General features: G+C 45.2%; 1 protein-coding gene across 2 annotated transcripts; it reads left to right on the forward strand.

The window, feature by feature from the left end:
- The first annotated feature begins 13,733 nt into the window (after positions 1-13,733).
- On the forward strand, positions 13,734-17,100 carry Prmt9 (protein arginine methyltransferase 9). Of its 2 annotated transcripts, XM_059264277.1 has the most exons (5): positions 13,734-13,902; positions 14,260-14,608; positions 14,804-14,964; positions 16,177-16,299; positions 16,776-17,100. In XM_059264277.1, exons 2-5 carry the CDS (start codon positions 14,542-14,544, stop codon positions 16,989-16,991), a joined length of 567 nt encoding a protein of 188 aa, XP_059120260.1. In that variant the 5' UTR covers positions 13,734-13,902; positions 14,260-14,541; the 3' UTR covers positions 16,992-17,100. The 2 variants fall into 2 exon arrangements, 1 of the variants encoding a protein (XP_059120260.1); XR_009379445.1 differs by lacking the exon at positions 14,804-14,964.
- Positions 17,101-24,926: the final 7,826 nt, after the last annotated feature.

Below are 24,926 nucleotides of genomic sequence, written 5' to 3' on the forward strand. Positions count from 1 at the left end.
TTTCCCTTTACATTCTAACACTGCAAGTGCAATTTCAGTTGAACAGAAAAAGCTCTCGAGGTTCTTATTGCTGATTCAGGCCCATCAGTCATTTCTTAAGGGTCCTGAAATGTACACCAGCTTTCTCTGGCTATAGCACTGAGCTAGTAACACAAAATGTTAAAAACACAATTTAGCAGGACAACTGTACCTAGTAGTGCTTACCCAGCACTCCCAAGGCCCAGGGTTTGAACCTTAGCACCTCAAGTCTTAAGAGATTCATGGATTCATAATTATAGATCACTTTCAAAGGTAGTCATTTCAATTTATCACAATCAAGGTTTTGTAATGAATATTCTCAAGGTATGCTTATGGTTTCACTACCAAAATAAAAGCTTGGGGCTGGGGTGCACAAATATAAAGGACAGATATAAGGTGCAAAAACATCAACTGCATGAATGTCACTCATTTCAAAAAGGTTGAACAAAATGCAACAGAACTATATATCACTAAGTCTGAATCTCACAAATACAATGTGGTGGGGGAAAATATGTATAAAACCATTACATCAAGTCTAAAAGCATGCAGAAATTGCTATGTCAAGCTATTAAATGTCTAGTAAGTAGCTGGGCATGGCGGCCCACATCTTTATTCCCAGCACTCAGGAGGAGAGGCAAGAGGATTTCTGTGAGTTCAAGGCCAGCCTGGTCTACAGACCAATCAGGACTGCATAGAGTCCCTGTCTGAAAACAAACAAAAGCCTAGCAACAGTGAGAACAGGGATAGATAGTTCCTGCTTTTCAGGGAGAATGAGAGAAGCAACCAGCTTTTGTTTCTTTGAAGCTGGGCAATACAATATAGTAATTATACAGTTCTTGTCTTTTTCTATTTCTGGAATATCTTGAACTTCTATTCCCAGTGCTGGGGATAAAGCCCAGGATCTCACTCATTCTAGGCAGCACTCTGCCAATAAGCCCCATCCTTGGTCCTATTTTGACAGTGGTGCACGCCTTTAACCCCAGCACTTGGGAGGCAGAGGCAGGCGGATCTCTGGGAGTTTCAGGCCAGCCTGGTCTACAGAGTGAGTTCCAGGACAGCAAGTGTTACATAAGAAAAAGACTCTCAAGAAGGAAGGAAGAGGAGAAGAAGAAGAAATCAGAAGAGAAGGGAGGAAGAGGAGAAGAAGAAGAAATCAGAAGAGAAGAAGAGAAGAGGGGAAGAAAAGGCGAAAGGTGCAGGTAAAGACAGAAGAACGGAGGACAAAGAATTTTAAGTGGAAGTTTGTGCCTTGTACTGGATCTTAAACTAAAATAATTTCTGAATATCTATACTTATAAACTGTCGATTTTATTTATAACAATGACCACAATGGTCACAGTTCAAATTTTACACCATTATCACTGTACTAAGTTAATAAGAATATTCTATAAATCATCAAATGTACACGTTCAGATAACCAGAATTTATCACTCTAACAGCCCTGCCGACCACACTATACCCTTATTCTGGGATGGCTTGTTACTGTGGTTACCAGCTGGGGAATCAGACAAACCCAGGTGAGCATTCCAACCCCACCAAACTGTCATTTGGACACTGCATTAAACCTCTTGAACTGTTTCCTAATCTACAGAACAGGATAACAACACACCATGGAGAAGGTCTTAATATAGGACGGCAATGAGTTCAGCACCAAGTAAAGCAGGTGATCTAAAGTTAGCAATTACCACACACATTTTAAATAGGAAATGTTTAACTTCCTACACTTTTGTGTGTGTGTGTGTGTGTGCTGTCTTCCTGTATAGATGTGTACCATGTGCATGCCTGGTGTGCATACGGTCAGAAGAGCGTGTTGGATCCCTTGGAACTGGAGTTCAGACGGTGACACACCATGCGGTTCCTGGGAATCAAACTGTGTCCTCTGCAAGAGTGACATGTACTCTACAACCCTGAGCCATCTCAGGCCCAGAATAACTTAATGCACATTTAAATAAGCCTGTCTCTGAGGTTTAACTTTTAAGGAAGACATTCAAGACACTTCTGCTCAGAATGATCTGCAAAGCTCAACACTCTCCTCTGGAATTGGAAATAAAGCCAATTTGACCAGTTGCCTTTAAAAAGTACTTCTAAAAAATCAAAGGCAAAGTTAGAGGACACTGAATGCCAGAAGACAAAGTCTTCACATTGAAATTTCTAACAACAGACATGACAAAAGACATCACTACCCCATGTGGTCAGATGTAGTTTATCTGTACAATGCCACATCTACTCAACACTCATTCAAAACACGATTTACAATGACTTAGGGCACACCTGGTGATGGACAGATTGCCTTACAGCTCTTGGGACAATCCCTCTCCCAGAGGTCTCTGGCTCTCTTACCTCACTGTGAACTTATTATAGCAAATACGGCCGTTAATGGGTTATGGTTTTCCAGCATGACTGACAACCATTTAAGAACATCCCCAAGAACATCTCAGGGATGTTAAGTGTCTAAAATTTCTGGTCACTGTTGTCACCATTTCAACCTTGAGCAACTGGATGACACCCGTATCCCAATGCTTGCACGTGCATAGTCCACTAGCGTGCTAACAGCCTTTGTGACATCTTGTACTTGACATTCACATCACTGTGAATCAGGTCTCCCCAAGGTATCGGTGAGTTTTACTTTTAATTTCTTTTCTAAAACTTCTCAGCATTGTCAGAATGTGGCTCCTTCCACATTCTGTTCTGACGATTCTGTTCTCGTTCACTAGTGATGACTTGGGTAAATGCACTGTTTAGGAGCAGTGAGTACCAAGAGGTTAGGTAACTAGTCTATAAGCCACAACTGCCTCTGTACCCCAAGACAAAGGCCTTATAGGTGATATATCATAATCATTACCTTCGCATGTATCCACTCAGTCCAAGCAGTGAGCTAATGGAGTACGTCCTATAAACTCCAGTGTACAACTCACTCCTGCCTCCTGAGTGCTGGGATTAAAAGCACTGCGTCACCACATCTGGCTCACCAGCTGTTTCAAAGATTAAACACAAAATGTAAAGCATGCTCTCTATCCTAGCCCGAAAGCCCTAAGAACTTAGAAAAAGTCAGTAAAGAGCCAGCTGTGGTGGTGTACACCTAGTGATCCCAGCAAGGACTCAGACAGAAAGGGTCCTAAGTCAGAGGCCAGCTGGGCTATGCGTCTCGACGTGTCTCACAAAAACAAACAAAAGGTTCCCAGGAGATGGGAAGGATGGGAGGCTGGTTGACTGATGGATCACAAAGACCCAAGGACATCAGCTCACTGAACAGAAACCATTCTACACCCAGATTCCGATTTGGAACCCACTCTAAATGGAATCAAGGACCACCTGTGGCGAGAAAAGCATCTCAAGCCGGTCAAGTAGAGGGGGTCCATGGGGAGTTCTTCAGGACAAAAGCAAGCACATACTTTTTTCTATTCAGGAAAAACTAAACTTTTGTAAGCTTTTACAAATATTTTATTTTCTATACTGCTCTAATTTCCACTCATCAGCACAAATCTACACTACCAGTTCCAACAAAGCAAGTAAGAGAACACCAACCCAAACTGTCTTAATGTGATTTAACAAATATTCAGATGTCGCCTCAGGCTCATGGCATCACGAATGCAGACATAATTAGTTCACTGCTGGCAGACACACCACAACCCAGAGCAAAGATCTTTTTCTGTGAACCCTATGTCTCCAGCAGGCTGCTGTGGGATGTTCTGTATGTTAAATGTGTTGCTCTGATTGGTTAATAAATAAAACACTGATTGGCCAGTAGCCAGACAGGAAGTATAGGAGGGACAAGGAGAGAGGAAAATTCTGGGAAGTGGAAGGCTGAGGCAGGGAGACACTGCCAGCCGCTGCCATGAGAAGATGTTAAGATACCGGTAAGTCACGAGCCACGTGACAATTTATAGATTAATAGAAATGGCTTTGTCAGAATGGCTAAGATCAAAAACACTGAAGACACCTTATGCTGGAGAGGATGTGGAGCTAGGGGAACTCTCCTCCACTGCTGGTGGGAATGCAAGCTTGTACAACCACTTTGGAAATCAATATGGCGATTTCTTAGAAAATTGGGAATCCATCTCCCCCAAGATCCAGCTATACCACTCTTGGGCATATACCCAAGGAATGCTCAACCACACCACAAGAGCACTTGTTCAGCTATGTTCATATCAGCATTGTTTGTAATAGCCAGAACATGGAAACAACTTAGATGCCCTTCAACTGAAGAATGGATAAACAAAATGTGGTACATATACACAATGGAATACTACTCAGCAGAGAAAAACAATGACATCATGAGGTTTGCAGACAAATGGATGGATCTAGAAAAAATCATCCTGAGTGAGGTAACCCCGACTCAGAAAGACAAACATGGTATGTACTCACTCATAGCAGGATACTAGATGTGGAACAAGGATGACTGGACTGCTACTCACATCACCAGGGAGGCTACCTGGAAAACAGGACCCCAAGAAAGACACGGGGATCGCCCAATGACAGAAAAATGGAATGAGATCTACATGAACAGCCTGGACATGAGTGGGGGTAGTGAAGGGCGAGGGTTGAGGGAAAGAGAGCTTGGGGGAGCGGGAGATCCCAGCTGGATCAACAACAGAGAGGGAGAACAAGGAATAGGAGACCATGGTAAATGAAGACCACATGAGAATAGGAAGAAGCAAAGTGCTAGAGAGGCCCACAGAAATCCACAAAGATACCCCCCACAACAGACTGCTGGCAATGGTCGAGAGACAGCCCAAACTGACCTACTCTGGTGATGGGATGGCCAAACACCCTAATTGTCGTGCTAGAAACCTCATCCAACTACTGAGGGATCTGGATGCAGAGATCCATGACTAGGCCCCGGGTGGATCTCTAGGAGTCCAATTAGCGAGAATGAGGAGGGTTTATATGAGCGAGAATTGTTGAGACCAAGGTTGGATAAAGCACAGGGACAAATAGCCAAATGAATGGAAACACATGAACTATGAACCAATGGCTGAGGGGTCACCAACTGGATCAGGCCCTCTGAGTGGGTGAGATAGTTGATTGGCCTGATCTGTTTGGGAGGCAAACAGGCAGTGGCACTGGGTCCTGTGCTCATTGCATGAGTTGGCTGTTTGAAACCTGGGGCCTATGCAGGGTCGCTTGGCTCTGCCTAGGAGGAGGGGACTGGACCTACCTGGACTGAGTCTACCAGGTTGATCTCAGTCTGTGGGGAAGGCTTTGCCCTGGAGGAGATGGGAATGGGGGGGGGGTTGGGGGGAAGGTGAGGGAGGCGGGAGGGGGGAGAACAAGGGAATCCGTGGCTGATATGTAGAACTGAATTGTATTGCAAAATAAAAATTAAAAAAAATAGAAATGGCTTAATTTAAGATATAAAAACAGTTAGCAAGAAGCCTGCCACGGCCATACAGTTTGTAAGCAATATAAGTCTCTGTGTGCTTATTTTACAAGTGGGCTGTCGGACTGACAGAGCTTGGCGGGGGCTGGAGAAAAGCTCTCCAGCTACAACAGGCTTCCCATCAGTCTGCTTTACCAGAATCAGAATCTTCATTCTTTTCTACGATTGGCCTAAAACCTGCTAAGTAGCAGAAGGTGACCAAGAACTTTTGATCCCCCTACCTATACCTTTTGAGTATAGATACTGCATAGGGATTACAGCCTATGCCACGCATGGTTTATGAGTCTTTGGGATTAAACCTCATGTAAGCCAAGCAAGCCACTCTACCAACTAAGCCACAACTCCAGCCCTTGGGATCCTCAATGTTAAAAGTTTGCCAGACCAGAAAATGGATTTACCCAAACTGGACTGGAGTCCACCCACCTATGTCTTTATACCACAGTTAGGACTGAGCTAGAAGCAAGTTACATCAATCAGAAATACACCTAAGTACCTCTCCCTGAGTTACTTGAACAAAATCTGGATCAGTGGAAGCGGAAAGTCTCTCCAGCATCAACAAGAGCGTCTGCAAAGCTCTTCCGCCTGTTCCGGACCCTTCCATGCTATTGCAGTCAGTCTGCACTGACCACTGATACAAAAAGGCAAACTCACACTCAAGTTCACCGAGAACCGAAATTCTTTTCAGTCTTCTAAATCTTGATATAATGTGTAAAGGCAACTTAAGAAATTTCCCCCAAAGAACATCTCTGAGCCAGGACACAGGAAGAAAGGGGTCTTTCTGTGTTTGCCTAATGAAACACTAAATCATCACAAAGGCCTAGAAATATCAAAACCTAGTTTGGGCAGACCCGATCTAGACCCGGCTCAGAATGAGCAAAGACCCTAAGTCCATACTCATGTGGATGGGGGCAGAGAGGGGCCCTTCTGAGGCCTTTGAGTCACACAAAACCAGACAATCCAAGTTTATTGCAGAGCACCTCATATACCAAGGAGTGATTAACACGGTTAGGACTGTCTGTTGACACTTTTCCTACAGGTTAGATACACTGGAATGTGAAAGTTATGCACATGAAATTGGCTATGTATCTGTATGAATCACAAGCACCTAAAACTAGCCATGGCCTGGAAAACTCACAACCATTTAAACCGCACTGAAAGAGGACCCGGCTTTCTACGAAAGGGAGGAAAGACAAAAGCAAGAACTTAAAAGCCATTGGAACAAAGAGGCCATTGAAGTGAGTGAGTGGATGATCTCCCAATCTCCCACAGAAGTCGCTGGCTCTCTGGAGCTCCACCCAAGCCAACCACCCCACCCCATTCGACGTCCAAACTCATCCCACACACATCCAATACACTGCCTCTAGCCCATCTCTCTTGCCTTGTGTCAAGCTTCAGTCTTCTCCGAGGAAGCACTACCATTCCCCACATCCATAATCTGAAACTGACCTTCCCATTCCTGGCAGTCTGCTCTGACATGAAATCTCCCTCCAGCCAAACTGGTCACCTCATTCTTCCCAGCACTGCAAGTGTTCCGGTTCCTTCTCAGCTGTTTCCAATCTGACAAGGTCTCTTCCTTATATAAAACACCAGGGAGTTCTCAAATTTCCAGCACTCTTTCCCTGCTCTCCTCTGAACAAATCTGTCCTGTCAAAGTTGGGATACCTACCATCACTTAACCTTTTTATCCCACTTAATCTTACTCCCTTTGGCTTCTTTTTTATTTTTAATATTTATATTTGTATTATGTATTTATTACTTGTATTATGTGTGTGTGTCTGTGTGGAGTATGTTCATGCAAATCCAGGTGCCACAGAGGCCAGAGGTGTCAGATCCCCCTGGAGCTGGAGTTACAGGTGGTTGTAAGGGCCCAGATAAGGGTGCTAGGAATCCAACACTGATCCTCTGGAAGAGCAGCATGTGCCTACGTGCTTACCCAGCTCTCCAGTCCCTCCACAGTTTAGTTTCTGTTGTTGTTATTGTTGCTGTTTTGTTTAATTAATTAATTTATTTTTATTTTATGTGCATTGGTGTTTTGTCTACATGTATGTCTGTGTGAGGGTGTCAGAAGCCCTGGAACTGGAGTTGCAGACAGGTGTGAGGCCATGTGGATGCTGGGATTTGAACCTGAGTCCTCCGGAAGAGCAGTCAATGCTCTTAACCATTGAGCCATCTCTCCAGCCCCCACTTTAGTTGTTTAAAACAAGCTTTCACTGTGTAACCCAAGGTGGTCTCAAACTTGCAATCCTGCTGCATCAGCCTCCAGACTACAAGGACTGCAGGAGTGCCCCTCCACAGCCCAGGCCTGACTCGCACTGCTTCTTATCCTTTCTTTCAAGAACTTAGCACAGAATAGACAGTCACGGCATCAGACTGTAGGTACTCACTCACCACCACCACTGAACAGAGCTCACAGCAAGCCTGCTTCTTTAAACATTGATGGAAGAATTCAAAAACATTTAAATGACAAGTAGAGGGTGTCTTGCAGGACAGTGAAGAACAGAAATCATTTAAACACACAATCCAAAGAGGAGCACAAGAGGCCTTGTACTGCAAACCAAGTTATAAAACACCAAGAAACAGAAGCAATTTGGTGATCTGACCAGCTTGATTAATGTTCTTTCTGAAGACGCTTCCCCTAACATCCTTTCTTGAATCTCTAGAATCCAAAGTTAAAGACAACTGGTTAAGTGACCTCATCAGCCCGGTTCCAAATGCCAGGAACAAGAGCAGCAGGGAAGCATGGCAAGCACCGCATGCCCCGCCCAGCCAAGCCAGACCCCACAGAAGAACTAACCCAGGTCCCTTGTCTAAGCTCAACCCTCTTAATCTCTGCTACAAACTAGAAGACAACTTTTAATTGGTCAAATGGGAAAAGGCCAGGGTCCTCCCAACTTGCCAAAAGGGCATACGCTAAAGCTTTTATTGTTGTGGGAAGGACTGTAAAGTTAAGGATGACGATAGAAAAGATACTGTCTAGCTCTCCTCTTAAATAAGATTATCCATTTTGTGTATCTTTAACCATAAACACAAGGATTGCGATACCTAATCACAAATTCCAGAAACTCTACCTTCTGAAGAGGAAGGCTAACAGCCCCTACACCCCACCCCACCCCCTTACACTGGCTGCCCCAGGAACATGCAGCCCTCACAGAAATAGCTCCCCACCCATGGCCAAACTGACTTCCCCATATGCCCTTCTCCTCATCTCCCTAGCTTCAGGGAAAGTTTCTAGCCAACAAAACAGGCTGGAGACAGCTTAAAGCTAGGTACCCAGAGCACACGTAAACATGGAAAGAGAAAGCCAACTCCACAGAGTCGTCCTCTGACCTCCCCTGGTACACAATGGCACAAGAGCACACAAAGAGAAGGTTTACAGATGTCCCCATCTAGTGATGCTCTTTAACCACAGAAATCCTAGCACATACACTTCACAGCCCATTGATGCCCCACACACCTCTCACTGATGGCCATCCCTCCTCCTGTTTCCCACCAAGCACAAAAACTCAGAGCCACAGGCTTCAACAGCCAATCACCCAGCAAATAACCCACTCATTGTAAGTGATTCCCAATCCCAACTTTGCAACACCAAAGAGGTCACAGAACCAATGGAACCTTGGAAATGGTCCAGAGATGTTGAGTGACTTGCTTCCCAAATTACAGGGATGGCTCCACTAAATTCTTCCCATTAAAAAATATTTCAACTCATTCATTAAGTGAGTATGAACTGGGCCAGACATTTGGACAGGTAGATGAGAAGGACTGCTCAGTATATTTTATTCTTCCCGGATGCAAAACGGTGGGATAAGACTGTACCTGGGTTACTTTTCCGGAGGTGATGTTTACAAACACAGGGAATAAACTCTGAGCGATGGTAATTACTAAACCAGGGAACCCAACAAACATCTACCCAAGAGTCTGGGTACCGCCCCTGTGCTTGGCTCCTGAGCAGTCAGGTCTTTCTAAGCGGGAAAGGGGGTGCTCACAGTAACTCAAGGAAGGGACTCAGGGTCCCAGAGTGGCCTGGATGCCAGTACCTTGCCCTGGAGAACTTCGCCCCACTTTAGAGCACTACAACTGTTTCTGCACGAATTCCAACCGCCTCTACTCCTGACTCACTACAGCTCCAATACACTTCTCTTTCTGTCGTCTTCAGACGTGGCTTGAGCGTTTGTTTATCTGTCTGTTTAATACGGGATCGGACCGAGGTGAAAGGCATCAAGTTTGAAACAGTAGAATTCCCTACTCACAGGCACTGCTGGCCAGAACCAGGGGACGGTCCGCCCACTGACCCTTTCGGACCCCAATCTTTGAACCCGCCTCAGCACAGGGCAGGAGGAATGTGCAGAAGGCAGCACAAAGTCAGGCTTCAGCACATGAGGGACCTAGGTCAAGACTGTCGCGGAAGGCAGAAGGGGGACACATAAAAGATAATCACACACACACAAGGGACTTGAAGAACTCGACTACAGGCAGGGTCTCAAAGAATCTCCAAGAAAGTTCCTTGGAAAGGTTACCAGACAAAACTGGCGAACTGATGTCTCTGTTTGGCCGGAGACTGGGAACAGCGTTAGGGCGCAGTAAAACCTGACTCTGGAGCCGAGTCTCGATTCGGTCCGGCCGGCGCCGAGGCGAGCTCCGCTGGGCCAGGCGGGATCCCCGGGGCGGCTGCCACGCACCGCTCCCAGCTCCCGCGCCCAAGAGGGGCCGGGGCGGGCCGGGGGACGCGCCCGAAGCGCCTGCAAGAGGAATGTCCTGGAGCCTGTCTGTCCCCTAAGGAATCTATTCCTCCAGCCCTGTTTAGGGGCACAGAGCCATCCCACTCGGGAGGGAAGACGCTCCTCCCGCCTTCCTCGCCATGCCGCAGCCCGAACGCCAGCGAGCCCCGCTTACTTTTGGTGCCGCGATGAGGTTCTTCCCGTCTTTGATGAGCTCTTTGATGAACTTATTGGTCCTCTCGAGCTCCGCTTCGTGTGCGCGGATCCTCTCCCGGAACCACGGGCTGTCGAGGTAGCAGTCGCTGAACTCCAGGGGCTGCAGCCCCATGACTGCAGCGGTGCGCGCCGGCGAGCAGGCCTACTGGGCTCCGAGACGGCGGCCAGGTGCGGGCCGAGAGGGCTAGCAGGGCTGAGAGCTCCGCCAGCGCAGCACCGGCATATCCCGCCAAACCCAGCTGCCCGGGCGAGCGCACAGCCAGGCTCCCCAATCCCGGCAGCCCCCGGCTGCAGAGCCCGCAGCCCCGCCCCGCCCCGCCCCGCCCCGCCTCGGGCGTGCCCGCCACGCCCCCGCCCCCGCCCCTGCTGGACCTCCCGGGCGCCTTCGGCTCTCCTCCCTGCCCTTCCCCGGCCGCCTCTTCCTTCTCTTCCCCACACGCAGTCGCCCCTCCTCTTCCTTCGGAGGCATCGGCGGTGGAGAATGGAGTCCGCGCCCTCCACCCTCGGGCGCCTGCGCCTCCCTCCTCTCGGCTCGCGCACTCCAGGTGACTCAGGCGGATCCCGAAGTGGGCGCGCGACCGAACGGGAAGGAGTCATTAGTCACAGGACTGGGAAGGCCTCAGGTGGCAAGCAAATCTCTGGGAATTCACGGCCTGTCTGGTCTATATAGCAATGTCTAGGCCAACCTTGGCGACACACTGAGACCCAGTCTCAAAAAATAATAAGAGAGAGTCAATCATTACCCTGGAAAGTGGGAGAAGGGCTGAGAGTTCCTGGAGGTGGGGTTGAGATGCATATGATCAAGAAGTGGTGTTTCTGTGTATAAAATTGTCAAAGAGTAAATAAAAGATATTCTGTTAAAAAACAAAAATACTGTGTACAGTGTCACACACCTTTAATCACAGCACTCTGGAGGCAGTTCAGGGCCAGCCAGGTTTACATAGTGAGGCCCTATCTCTAAAGAAATAAATTAAAATTTAAAAATTACTCTGTTGCATGCTCCTTAGCTGTAACTCTCATTAATCATTTTATAGTTTTAAGTATTAGTTGTCAGTAGATGAAAGAAACTTTAAACAAAACAAAACAAAACAAACCAGAAATAAAACATTCACGAATTTGTCTGTCGACCTTGCTCAGAAACCATGATAATGTTTTAATTTTATTATAAGTGCTTCTCAAGTGAATCCTGCTTTTTTTTTTTCTTCTTCCTCCCAAAAGGGGTTAGGAAAGTATTAAGTGAGGGAGTACTTAACTCCTGGTAACATTTGTAGAGCTATTAAGTAAGGGAGTACTTAACTCATAGAGAACCTGATGACATTTATAGAGCCCAAGTCATAAGAATGTGTGTTGTAGGCTGGAGAGAGGCTCAGTGGATAAAGGTGCTTGCTGCCAGTCCTGATGACCTGAGTTTGATTTCTGCAACCCACATAGTGGGAGAGAGAGCTGACTCCCCCAGGTTGTCCTCTGATCATGCCAGGGCGTGTGCATATGCCCTCCAGTAAACACATATAGAAATTAAAATCTACACAGTCCTGCAAGTACAAAATCTTGCACTTTTAAGAGAATTTGGAGATCTGCAAACTTCCCTGGGGAAAGTTTATACTAAAGGTATTTTCTATTTAGGAAAAGAAAACGGTTTATATGGGTTTGATGGGTTTCCATGTTTTCCGCAGTTAGATACATGGAAAACTACCCATTTAAAGCAGGAAGGAAGTACATGTCTGTGTAGTCTCTATCAGGGATCTGATTCACCAGGCCAGTGAACTGTGAAATCTGTAGTCTGAAGATTTGGATCCAGGTCTTGGTTCTCCTGTTGAATGACTTTGCTGGCAAAGATCTTTTATTGGGTCATATCTGAAACTAGGACAATGCTGTCTACCCTAGAGTGGTGGAATGATAAGATATGGAAGTGAAAAAGTTTGGCTCTCAACAAGTTACATTTTAAAATCTGTATTCATTTATTTTCATTTATTTTTATTTTTTGTTTTTTTCGAGGCAAGGTTTCTCTGTGTAGCTTTGCACCTTTCCTGGAACTGGCTTTGTAGACCAGGCTGGCCTCGACCCACAGAGATCCGCCTGCCTCTCTGCCTCCTGAGTGCTGGGATTAAAGGCATGGGCCACCACCGCCCGGCTATTTTCATTTTCTTATGGTAATTTAAATATCCCTTCAAGGATCCTCAGGGAAAGGCCATTTAAATGCTTAAACGTAAAAATAACAACTTTGGTTTTTCATTTATAATTGTTTGTTGTCTGTCTGTGATGTTTGAGGTGTTTTGGGGGAGTGCACTTGCATGCATGTGTCAGAGCACAACTGTTTGCTTCTACTCACTTGATTTCAGGCATTGAACTCAGGTAGTTAGGGTTATGAAGCAAAATTTATGAGCTCAAGCAATCTTTCTGCCTCAGCTCCCCACTATCTGGTGCTATGGGCGTGTGCCACCACACCTGGGTGCAGACTGTGTTTTCATCTGGCTCTAGGGCTGAAGAGACAAGTGACAGTTACACATGGTGGCTTAGCAGTGGACCACGTGGAAACTCAGAAAGGAGCACAGTACAGTCCTTACTGCAGGACTTAGCCTTCCCTTAAACTGGGACGTTCCTAAACATGCAAATTTCCAAATGCTTAACGACTAGTAGATACCACTGTGCTGAATGCTTTCGTTCTTTTGGAAATTACCTTTAGAGAAAAGAATGTCTCTTTAAGAATGTCTATTTAATGAGGCTAAATATTGATCCCCAAATTTCATCTATCTTTGCTTATAGACAAAGCCTCTTTCTATCTCCACATCTTCCTCAGGTTGGCAGTACATCTACTGATCATAGTAAAAACGAAAAACTAAGAAGCTGGGCTTTGTAGTACATGTCTGTCATCCCAAAACTTAGGAGGTAGAGGGAGGAAATTCAGGAATTCCAGGTCAACTTTAGCCACAGGGCAAGTTTGAGGTGCGGTTCAGTTGCAGCAAGAGACCCTAGCACTTTGGAGATGCCAGTATCATGGGATGACTGCCAAGAAGAGCAGCAGCCATGGAGTGGACCTGGTCAGAGCTTAAGTTGACAAGGGGACAGTTGTGTTTTATGTCAACGTCACATAAGCTAAAGTCATCTGAGAGGAGGGACCCTCAAATAAGAAAATGCCTCCGATCACGACTTCCAGAAGCCTGACTGTCTTCTCGTCCCTTGCTCTGTAGCTCCAGCTTCACCAGATCTCGGAAAGGACCCCAACTGCTCCTGCTCCACCGGCAGCCCCTGCACCTGCTCCCGCTCCTGCGGCTGCAAAAACTGCAAGTGCACCTCCTGCAAGAAGAGCTGCTGCTCTTGCTGCCCCGTGGGCTGCTCCAAGTGTGCCCAGGGCTGTGTCTGCAAAGGGGCATCGGACAAGTGCACGTGCTGTGCCTGACGTGAGGACAGTGCCCCTCCCACGTGTAAATAGTATGGACCAACCTGGAGTTTTTCATGCGGCTCTGCCCTGTTTACTAAACCCCCTTTTCTACAAAATATGTGAATAAAAAGCCATTTTGATTCTTAAAAAAAAAAAAAAAAGAAAGAAAATGCCTCCATAAGATGGAGCTATAGGTGAGCCTGTAGGGCATTTTTATAATTAGTAATTGATGGGGGAGGGCCCAGTCCATTGTGGGTGGGGCTGCCCCGGGCTGGTGGTCCTAGGTTCCATAGAAAGGAAGTTGAGCAAGCTATGGGGAGCAAGTTGGTAAGCAGCACCTCTCCATGGCCTCTGCATCAGCTCCTGTCTCCAGGTTCCTGCCCTGACTTCCTTCAATTATGGACTATAATGTGGAAGTATAAGCCAAATAAACCCTTTCCTCCCAAACTTGCTGTTGATCATGGTGTTTATTACAGCAATAGAACCCCTGACTAAGACAATCAGTTTATATATATATATATGTATTTTTTTTTCCTTTCTTACTAATGCAGACTACTGGATAAAGCCTGGGGACCGTGTGACAATGGAAGCATCTTGTCAGGACTGTTACCTGAGAATCCAGAGCATCAATATCCTGAATTTGGAACATGAAATGGAAGTTATAAAAAATTTTACCAAGAGTAAAGACTTGCTCTCTCTAGGGAATGAGGCTGAGCTCTGCAGTGCTCTAGCTAACCTTCAGACCAGTAGAGCAGATGCTCTGGAGCAGACCTGTGTGTTAGAACCTACAGATTGCTTTGCTCAATAACATTCCATATCATGAAGGCTTTAAGATGGCGATGAGGAAGGTGTTGTCTTCACTGGCCCCAGAGAAGCTGTGCCAGCCTGTGGATCCTCCCGGTCAGTTGCGCTCTGTCCACTTCCAGAGTTCATCTCAGTATCCTGATACAAGCTCTCTAAATTCAGATCTCTCCAGGCACCAGGCACACATGTGGTACACATACATACATGTAGGCAAAACACACTTAAAATAAACACATCTAAAAAAATTGAGAGACAAACAAACCTTTTGTTTTGTCTCGGGTTTGTTCTCAGGAAGGAGGAGGACTCCAGGAGTCCCTAGGCCCTGCCGTGGCCTTGGTATACAGAAGATACTTTCCTGTTCCCTTGACTGTGAGAAGACTCCGTGGTTAGGAGCTTTGTACCAAAAACCAAGAGAGCAGCAGCACCAAAGCCAAGAGGAGATCAAATCCAGAGTTAGTGTCGGTCACCTTTGCCCCGTGCGTGTCTCCTGTCGGCCGTTTCTGAGTGGGTCTGTCTGTCTCTCAATTTTTTTAGATGTGTTTATTTTAAGTGTGTTTTGCTTACATGTATGTATGTGTACCACATGTGTGCCTGGTGCCTGGAGAGACCTGAATTTAGAGAGCTTGAAGGATGATTGATGGTGACAAGGAAGGCCAGGTTAGGCTGAGAAACACAAGTGGGGACGGGCAGTGTGAGCAGAGCGGAGAGGATTGCAGTCCCAGGCAGGGAGAAGTGGGCGTGCAGGGTTCTCAGTCACTGGCACAAACAGGAGTAAAGGCAGAAAGAAGACTGGAGGTGGTGTGGGCCCCTGAGCTTTTATGAAAGGTTGGATGATTGAGGGCTCCGGAGAGGTTGATATATCTGTGGCCAGTCGCCACCTTTCACAGACAGGAGAGTAGCTTCTAAGCAGCACTGTCTTTTTCATTTCAAACGAGGAAGGGGCTTGAAAGTGTGAAAGACAGAGATGCATTGCAACTGAGATTGCTATGTGTGGGGACTCAGAGCTTCAGAATCCTGGACCTGACCACAGGTTGGCATGGGGATACCCTGAGTAACTTGAACTTGCAGCCGAGGTTTTGGGAACCATTGCCTTGTAGGGAAGACCTTGTTTTTCAGGATGAATCTGTGCAGACGAGTTTGTGCCCATCCCTTGCTGTTTGTTTGTTTGTTTGAGGCAGCATCTCACTGTGTAGCCTTGGCTGGTCTGAACTCAACTGTGTAGGCCAGGCTGGCCTCTCATAAGATGCTCTTGCCTCTTGTCTTCCAAGTGCTGGGATTAAGGGCGTGTGCCACCCACCATGCCTGGCTAAATTTGGCGCCTCTGATCAAACACATTAATACTTTTAATACTTACTGTTAGATTATTTGCTTATTAGCTCACATATTCTAGGTACAAATGTTTCTGGAATTGTTTGGCCACTTAAAAGTTGAGTGTGCTTTCATCAAGGAGAAAGGCCTATAGGTAACAAACCGTAGCAAAGTGTTGAACCTGCCTAAACCTTGGCTTGTTCATTCATCCTGAAAAACTGATCGTGAGGATTCATGCCTTAGATTGATGCGTAAAATAAACGAGGCAATGAAAAGCGTCCTGTCACAAGGAGCTAATTGCAAATAGAGCAGACCCGACTACAGATGATAAAAGTCAGCGTGTACTCTCTCTTCAGGTACCTATCCGTGTATTTCTGGATTTATCTTCATTGCCATGTATCCCTTTAAGCCAGCTAGTGGAACTCTTAAGATTAGATCTGATGACTCTGTATTTGAACACTTCCAATAGAGAAGTAAAGGTAAGGACAACCACAAATGATCACACTTGTCACATTCAGAACAATTTACCTTAAGTGAGGGACACCATATTTACATGGTCTATCATTTCCTTTGAAGATTTCAATCTTCTTTTCTAGACAACATGCAAAAATAGACTGAATAAATATTAGTGTCTAAGACTTAGTTATTAAGTTTGAATGGGTGGTTCAATATACTTTTAGTTTTGTTTTTTTTTTTTTTAAGATTTATTTATTTATTACGTATACAGCATGTATCCCTGTAGGCCAGAAGAGGGCACCAGATCTCATTACAGATGGTTGTGAGCCACCATGTGGTTGCTGGGAATTGAACTCAGGACCTCTGGAAGAGCAGTCAATGCTCTTAACCTCTGAGCCATCTCTCCAGCCCCTATTTTTAGTTTTTGTATTCAAATTGATTAAAAAGAGAAAGAAGAATTACTTGCCTTGATGAAATGTTCAAAATTCAATTTCCATAGGTCCGCATTTGTAGGTCTGGACGAGTGACCGCTGTCCCATTTTGGTTTCATTTGTGCCTTGATGATGAAGTCAGATTGGACACCTCAGGCGAAGCCTCCCACTGGAAACAAGCTGCCGTGGTCCTGGAAAATCCCATCCGGGTGCAAGTGGGGAAGGAGCTTGTGCTCAGTGTTGAGCATCACAAAAGCAATGTCAGCATCACAGTGAAGCAGTGAGCGAGACTCTAATCATAAAATGAGTGTGTAAAATCCTTGTCATGGTCAAGAATGGTTAAGGGTGGCTTAAGTAACCATGGTTAATAAAGCACATGGTGACAGCCTTAAAGTGTAGCCTTGATCTTGCTCTCTAGAAAAGGGTATTCTTCTGTTTCTTTATATTAGGAAGCCGTTTTGCTGGACTGTGTAGGGATTTAAAAGGTGTCTGCCTCATTGTCGTGTCAGTTAAGCAGATTTTTAAGGTTTTGAGATCTTGGCTTATAATAACTGGGCAGCATCTAAAAGTAGGCTTCTACTGAAGGATGGGATGGTTGTGAACCAGAGCATTCTTCTGAAAGAGTGAAGGGCTTAGGAGGAAGTGTCCTCAGGAGGCGTTTTTTCCATCTCTATTTGAGCAAAAAGAAAACTAAACAGTGATAGCAAAAAAAAAAAAAAAAAAAAAAAAAAAAAAAAAAAAACCTTAAAAATGCTAAAGCAGGGGCTGGAGGGGTGGTCAGCAGTTAAGAGCACTGGCTGCTCTTTCAGCGTACTGGGGTTCAGTTCCCAGCACCCACGTGGCAGCTCACACCTGTCTGTAACTTCAGTTCCAGGGGATCTGACACCCTTACGCAGACATACATGCAGTCAAAACATCAATGATCTTAAAAAAAAAAACGCTAAAGCAGAAATTTTCTAAATTTTGATTGGAATGTCTTGTTGCAAAACTTTGTGGTGTCATGGGATCTCCTCCCCGCTTTTGTTTTGTGTTTTTTCCAGACAGGGTTTCTCTGTGTAGCTTTGGAGCCTGTCCTGGAACTCACTCTGTAGACCAGGCTGGCCTTGAACTCACAGAGACCCACCTTCCTCTGCCTCTGCTGGGATTAAAGGCATGCACTGTAGCCATAAGTTTCTCCTGGCCCCGGTCTCGCATCTGCTTATAAAATAATCACTCAGAGGCTTAATATTAATTGCAAATTATATCGTCTATGGGTCAGGCTTCTTGCTAGCTAGCTCTTATAACTTAACTCATGACTATTATCTGTGTATCACCATGTGTTCCGTGGCTTTATCTGCGCCCCATTACATGTTGCTCCTTGGATGGCGGTTTGGCGTCTCTCCCCCGCACACACTCTCTTTTCTCCTCTCACTATCTCTCTTGGATTTTCCCACCTGGCTCCATCCTGCCCTGCCATAGGCCAATGCAGCTTTATTTGTTAGCCAATGGGAGCAGCACACATTCACAGCATACAGAAAGAGATCCTATGGCAGTGCACCACCACTGCCCAGCTATGGGATCCCATTTTTAATTGTTGGCATTACTTCCTGAGTGACCCGAAAGTCTCTTCAGAAAGTCCTTGCCCGTGTCTGCATCTTGAAGTGCTTTCCCTACTTTTGATCTTGCTCCTCTTTGTCCCCATCTCCTCTCTCCTCTTACCCTTCCCTCTCCCTTCTCTCCTTTCCTTTCTCTCTCTTTCTTTGCTCCCTCCTCCCTACCTTCTTTTCTTCTTCCTTCCTTTGTTTCTCTTTCCTTCCTTTTCTTTTCTTCTTTCTTTCTTTCCTTCCTTCCTTCCTTCCTTCCTTCCTTCCTTCCTTCCTTCCCTCCCTCCCTCCCTCCCTCTTCCCTTTCTTTCTTTCTTTCTTTTTTTTTGTGGGGGGGGGGTGGCAAGGTCTTATGTATCCCAGACTGGTCTCAAATTAGCTATGTATCTGAGGATAACTTTTAATTTCTGAATCTCCTGTCTCTACTACTTCCTAAATGCTGAGATTACTGGTGTGTGCCACCACACCTGGGCTGTGTACTGCTGGAGACCAAACTCAGTGCTTTTGGCATGCTAGTCCAACATTTTGGTGAACTACATTTCTATCCCTTGTTATCTACTCAAAGAACCAACTCAGCTTCTCTGAGTCTTCTATTAATTTCTGCCCTCTTAATTTTCCAACCACTGCTTTTGGGTTTGGCTTGTTCTTATTTCTCCCAAGACTCTAAAGAGAATTTTTATTTATTTGAGATTTGCTGATTTTTTTTAAGATTTATTTATTTATTATGTATACAGCATGTTTGCCTGCACACCAGAAGAGGACATCAGATCTCATTACAGATGGTTGTGAGCCACCATGTGGTTGCTGGGAATTGAACTCAGGACCTCTGGAAGAGCAGTCAGTGCTCTTAACCTCTGAGCCATCTCTCCAGCCCCTGATTTTTTTTTTAATGTGGCATGTTTAGCTATAACTTTCCTCTTAGAAATGCTTTTAGTGTGTTATGTTTTCCTTTTGCTTTGGCTCTCCTAATCTTTGACTGCCTTCTTGATTTCTTCAATGACTGTGCATTATTCAATGGTGTGTTGTTGAATTTCCACAAGTTTACATGCTTTATAGTTACTCTTGCTATTGATTTTTAGCTTTTAGCCTTGTGGTCAAAATAAGAAGTTATTTAAATTTCCCTGTGTTTGTTAAGGCTTTGTGTCCTATTAAATAATGTTATGGTCTATTTTAGAACCAGTTCTACAGGTTACTGAGAATGTCTTCTGAAATGTTTGAATGGACTGTTCTGTAGGTATCTGTAAGGTCTATTGATATGATGTCAGTTAACTCGGGTGTTTAATTTTTGTCAACAAATTTTTGTTGGTAAGAATGGGTTATTGAAGTCATCTACTATGTATTGGGATTAATTTGTGACTTTATTTGTCTTAAGATTTTTATTTGCATGTGGTTTGTGTGTGTGAGCATGTATGTACTTGTGTGCACACACAACATATATACACAAATGCTGAGCCCTGAGTTGATACTGGTGTCTCTCTCACTCACTTTTCATTTATTGAGGTGTGTTCTCTTGCTGAAGCCAGAGAGCACCAATGACAAATAGTCTCATCTAGCCAGTTTGCCTTGGGGATCCTGGCTCTTCTCCAGAGTTTGGGTATTACAGACAATCACCACACCTCTCTGGCTTGAATGTGGGCGCTGGGGTTCAGTACTCTATCCTGCTCTTTGTGTGGCAAGCACTTGATCCACGGAGCCATCTTTCCACCCTCTAATCTTTGACTTTACATCTAGTAGTTTTTGTTTAATGAAATGGGTGCACACATACCGGGTGCACAGAAGTTAGAATTGTAATGGCCTCTTGATAGATTGTTGCTGTCGATAAAATGACTTTTCTTATACCTTTTGGCTGTCTGGCTCTTGTTTATAGTTCCATTTGTTTGGAGCACCATTTCCACCCTCTCCGCTCATGGTACCATCTGTTTATACTGGTGGCACATTTCTTGGAGACAACAAATAAATGGACCCTTCTTTTGACCCCAAAGGGCTGGTCTGTGTCTTTGATTGTGGAATTGGGAACATGACTGTTCAGGGTTGTTCTTGAGAGGATACACATTGATCCTGTCACTCTGTAGTGTTTGGTATTCTCATCTTATTTGACTACAGTCACAGTATCTGTATTGTCCATAGCCTCTTGGGTGTGTTTGTTTTCTTCAATCCAAAAAATTCTTTCTAGTGTCTTCTGTTAACCTGGCTTAGCAGTCTTGGGAAGCCAGGTCTGTTCATGTTGTGTTGTGCACATACACCCCTCCCCCTACAGCAATAGCATTTTGACTTCTGTCTTCGGGTTCCTATTGTGAAGAGACGCCATATCACGGGAACTCTTATAAAGAAAAACATTTAATTGGGATTTGCTTACAGTTCAGAGGTTTAGTTCATTATTGTACTGGCTAGTTTTGTGTGTCAACTTGACACAAGTTAGTCATTAGAAAGAAAGGAGCCTCAGTTAAGGAAATGCCTCCATAAGATCCAGCTGTAAGGCATTTTCTCATTTAGTGATCAATGGAGGAGGACCCAGCCCACGGTGGGTGGTGCCATCCCTGGGCTGGTGGTCCTGGGTTCTATAAAAAGGTGGGCTGAGCAAGCCATGGGAAGAAAGCCAGTAAGCAGCTTCCCTCCATGGCCCCTGCATCAGATCCTGCCCTGATTGAGTTCCTGTCCTGACTTCCTGCAGTGATGAACAGCAATGCTGAAGTGTAAGCCTAATAAACCTTTCCTCCTCAACTTGCCTTTAGGTCATGGTGCTTGGTTGCAGTGATAGAAACCCTAACTAAGACAATCATGGCAGGCAGGCATGGTGCTGGAGAAGGAGTTGAATGTTCTGCATCCTGATCCATAGGCAGCAAGAAGAAAGAGTGGTTACTGGGTCTGACTTGAGTTTCTGAAACCTCAAAACCTATGACCAGTGACATACTTCCTCCAATAAGGCTGCACCCACTCCAACAAGGCCACATCTCCTAATTCTTTCAAATAATGCCACTCCCTATGAGTCTATGGGGTCTATTTTCATTCACATCAGCAGACTGGGGATAGTAGTCGGAGATGGAGTAATGAGCACGAGAGGGGAGCTACAAAGTATCAGGTAACACAGCAGCCCGGCTCTTAGGAGGCTGACACAGACCCCACAAACCAGCGGAGCCTGGGTGCTTTGAGAAAGGAACAAAGAGTAGCTCCAGAACAACAAACTGACAGGATAAATGTGAAAGTGCTGGATGGTAACCGTATGAAAGCTGTCTGTCCTGTTGTCGGGATTCAGTCTCAAGTCTAGGCACGTTTGCCATGGTTTCCAGAAGCTGACATGCTCTTAGGTATTTCACGGCTAGGACTTAGCTATTGGTCACAGTGCCCTGGGTGTCGTTCCCACCGCACCCAAGGATCTTGTTTGGAATGCTGTTCCTGCTTCTGGGCTTCCCTTTTGCAGGCTGGGTTACAGACGCTGAGGTCTCACCTCTAGTTAAGCCTCCAGGAAGCTGCTGGCCAATGTTGACCCTGCTGTTGTATATCCGGTGTGCAGCATGCTGTTTAGAGCTTGGGTCTAAGCTCCCCCAGCAGACTCTGGCTCTATTCTGGTCTCCAGGTCACTGAATCCAGTGAGTTTTTGTTTCAAAGACTTCCATAGTCTAGAAGTATTCTACTGGCCAGGTTTTCAGTATGACTGACAGTTGATGAATTTCCTCAAGAGTATGGTTCACTGCGTGTCTTGGGTTGCAGAGACACAGAGGCAGCAGGGGCCTTAATTTGAGGTAGCCCTGTAGCTGCTGATTGTGTCCAATCTGCACATTGTTCTGGGCAGGGGCTGCACTAAAATCGGCAAGGAAGTGAGCCTTGATGTGGGACCTGGCTGGAGCCAAGTGCACAGCTCTCAGTGCAGACAGAGTGAAGGTCTGGAGGGACGCAGTCGTGTGGTGTGCTGGCAGGAACATGAAGTGGCTTGTCATATTATGACCACAGTCAGGAAGGAGCAGACAGCATCTGCTGGCCATTTTTGTCTGCTTTATTGAAATGTTCGTTCAGGATTTTTCTCATTTGTAGCAGGGTTGCTTGTTACCGAGCTGTATGAGTTCTTTATGGTATTAGCTCCTTTTAAGCTAGATATTGTTTGCAAGTCTTTTTCCCAGTAGGTAGGCTGCTGCTTGAGGTCACTGATATTTTTCCTTTGCTCTGCAGAAGGTTTTGATTGATATAGTTGTCCTATCCTTACAAGAGCTCTAGATATGGCAACTAAAACAGTGTAGGTGTTTTGTGTGGAAAGCAAAGACAAGAAAAGGTCGGTGTCCAGCACAACTGCCATCTTCCCAGGGCTTTGTGACCTAGGGCTGTTTGAATCTGTGGGTGCACAGGTGCCATCTGTTGTAGAATGTGGCAGATCAAGTCCTGCTCACTCATGTTTTGTTTTTGTGGGCCAAACTTATGGTGTGACTTTAATTTTTTTTAGAATATATTTACAACGTTTCTCCATTTGCTTTTCTCCCCGCAAAGCCTCCCATATATCCCTCCCTGCTCTTCTTCAAATTCATGGCCTCTCTTCTCATTGTTGTTGCATGCACATATGTACACATATATATTCCTAAATATAACCTGCTCGGTCTGTATATTGCTACCTGTATTTATGTTTTTAGGAGCTGAGCATTTGGCACTAGACAACTAATTATTATGCTTTTCCATGGAAAAGACCATCTCTCCTACTTCCAGCTTTCCTCAGTTGCCTATAGTTCTTTGTGTAGGGTTGAGGCCTGTGGGGTTTTCCCTTGGTGTTGTCCTTGTTCAGCTCACATTTGGGCAGTCATGTTGTTGAGACTTTAGGGATGTAGCTTCTGACATTACTAGGAGACACAATCTCACAGCAAAGTCCCTGATCCTCTGGGTCTTACAATCTTCCTGTTCCCTCTTCTGCAATGTTCCCTGAGCCTTAGGTGTGGGAGTGTTTTGTTGATGTGTCCACTGGGACTGGGCTCCACAACTCTGCATTTAGTTATGGTTTTCTGTAATGGTCTGTTGCAGACAAGTTTCCTTGATGAGGGGTAAAAACTACAGTTATCTGTGGGTATAAGGACAGATATTTATAGACTGTTGTTAGGGATTATGCTGGTTTAATAAATCAGTGGTTGTAGATTCTCCTCCAGTAATCACTAGCACTAAGTCGTTAGCCAGGTTTCCAGTCCCAGGCAGGTTTCCTCTTGTCGAGCAGATCTTCAGTCCAGTTAGAGCTGTTGGTTACTGCCAAGGTGTGCATGCGCTGTTGCGCCTTAGGGTCGTCATGGCATGCGGGTTGGACGTGCTTCTGCCATAGCTGGGTAGGACTTTGGAAGCTTGCATGTTACCTTCTGGTGTGGTGTTCTGAAAGTCACTGGCAAAGCCAATGGTTCAGGGGCTTCTCTTAGTTTAGTTACAGGTCTCACATTTGTGTGCCTTGCACAAAGTTGATTTTGGTGTCTGGTGTAAAATAAGGGTCTAGTTTCTTCTCTGGGATGTGGAATCCACACTTCTTGGGGCAATCCCTGGGTGGAAGCTAGTTTTTCTTAGTGTGCCCACTAGGTGCTCTTGTCAGCAATTATTCTGACTTTCCATTTTGTTCTACTTGTCTGGTTTTTGTTAGTGTCACACTTTTTTTCCTTTAAACATTTTTATTTATGTGTTTGGGTGTTTGGCCTGTATACATGCCTGTGCACCAGTGTGCATGCTTGTGCCTGAGCTGGTCAGAAGAGGGCACTAAATTTCCCAGAACTACAGTTACAGATGGTTTCAAGTTACCATGTTGGTGCTGGAAATCAATCCTGGGTCCTCTGGGAGAGCAGCCAGTGTTCTTGACCACTGAGCAAACTCTCCAGCCCACCACCCTGTTGACCACTGAGGCTCTGTAACAATTCTTTCTTGAGGTGTGGGGTATGTGTGTGTTTCTCACCATGGTGCTCAGGCTAATCTCAAACACTCGGTTCAAATGACCCTTTTCAACCTCCTATGCTGGGATGACAGGGGAATGAACCATGGCACCCAGCTTGTGTTTCAAATCAGGAAATGCCATTGTCCAATTTTCCTCAGAAGTGGTCTGGCCTTTTTAAAAATATTTCTATATGAATTTTAGGACTGTTCTTTGCCTGAATCATGCCACTAGGATCTATATCTTCCTGTTGGTGGTGTGGATATTCTGATAAGATTTATTCTGAGTCACAGGGTATCCTTCCATTTAGCTTCATTTTCTGTTTCTTTGACCAGTGTTTTGTTTTTGTTTTTGGCCTAGACCAGACTGGGGAACTCATCAAGTGCCGCCTGCCTCTGCTTCCTGAGTGCTGGGATTAAAGGTGTACACCATTAAGTCTAGCTCAAAAATAAAAAAAAAAAGTGGACTTCTAATTAAGCAATTTTTGTTAAAACATTAAGAATTTATGTTTAAAGAGTAGCACACAGCCAGGTTGGTGGTGGTGCATGCTTATAGTCCTAGCACTCAGATGGCACAAGCAGGCTGGTCTCTGTGAGTCAAGGCCAGCCTGGTCTACAGAGAGAGTTCCAGGACAGCCAGGGATATGCAAAGAAACCCTGTCTCAAAAAAAAAAAAAAAAAAAAAAAAAAAAAGAGAAAGAGAGAGAGAGAAAAATAAAGAAAGAAAAAAGATATGTAAGAGTTTCAGAAAATGGTACTGCA

The sequence above is a fragment of the Peromyscus eremicus genome, chromosome 5, assembly GCF_949786415.1.
Source record: "Peromyscus eremicus chromosome 5, PerEre_H2_v1, whole genome shotgun sequence".
NCBI lineage: Eukaryota > Metazoa > Chordata > Mammalia > Rodentia > Cricetidae > Peromyscus > Peromyscus eremicus.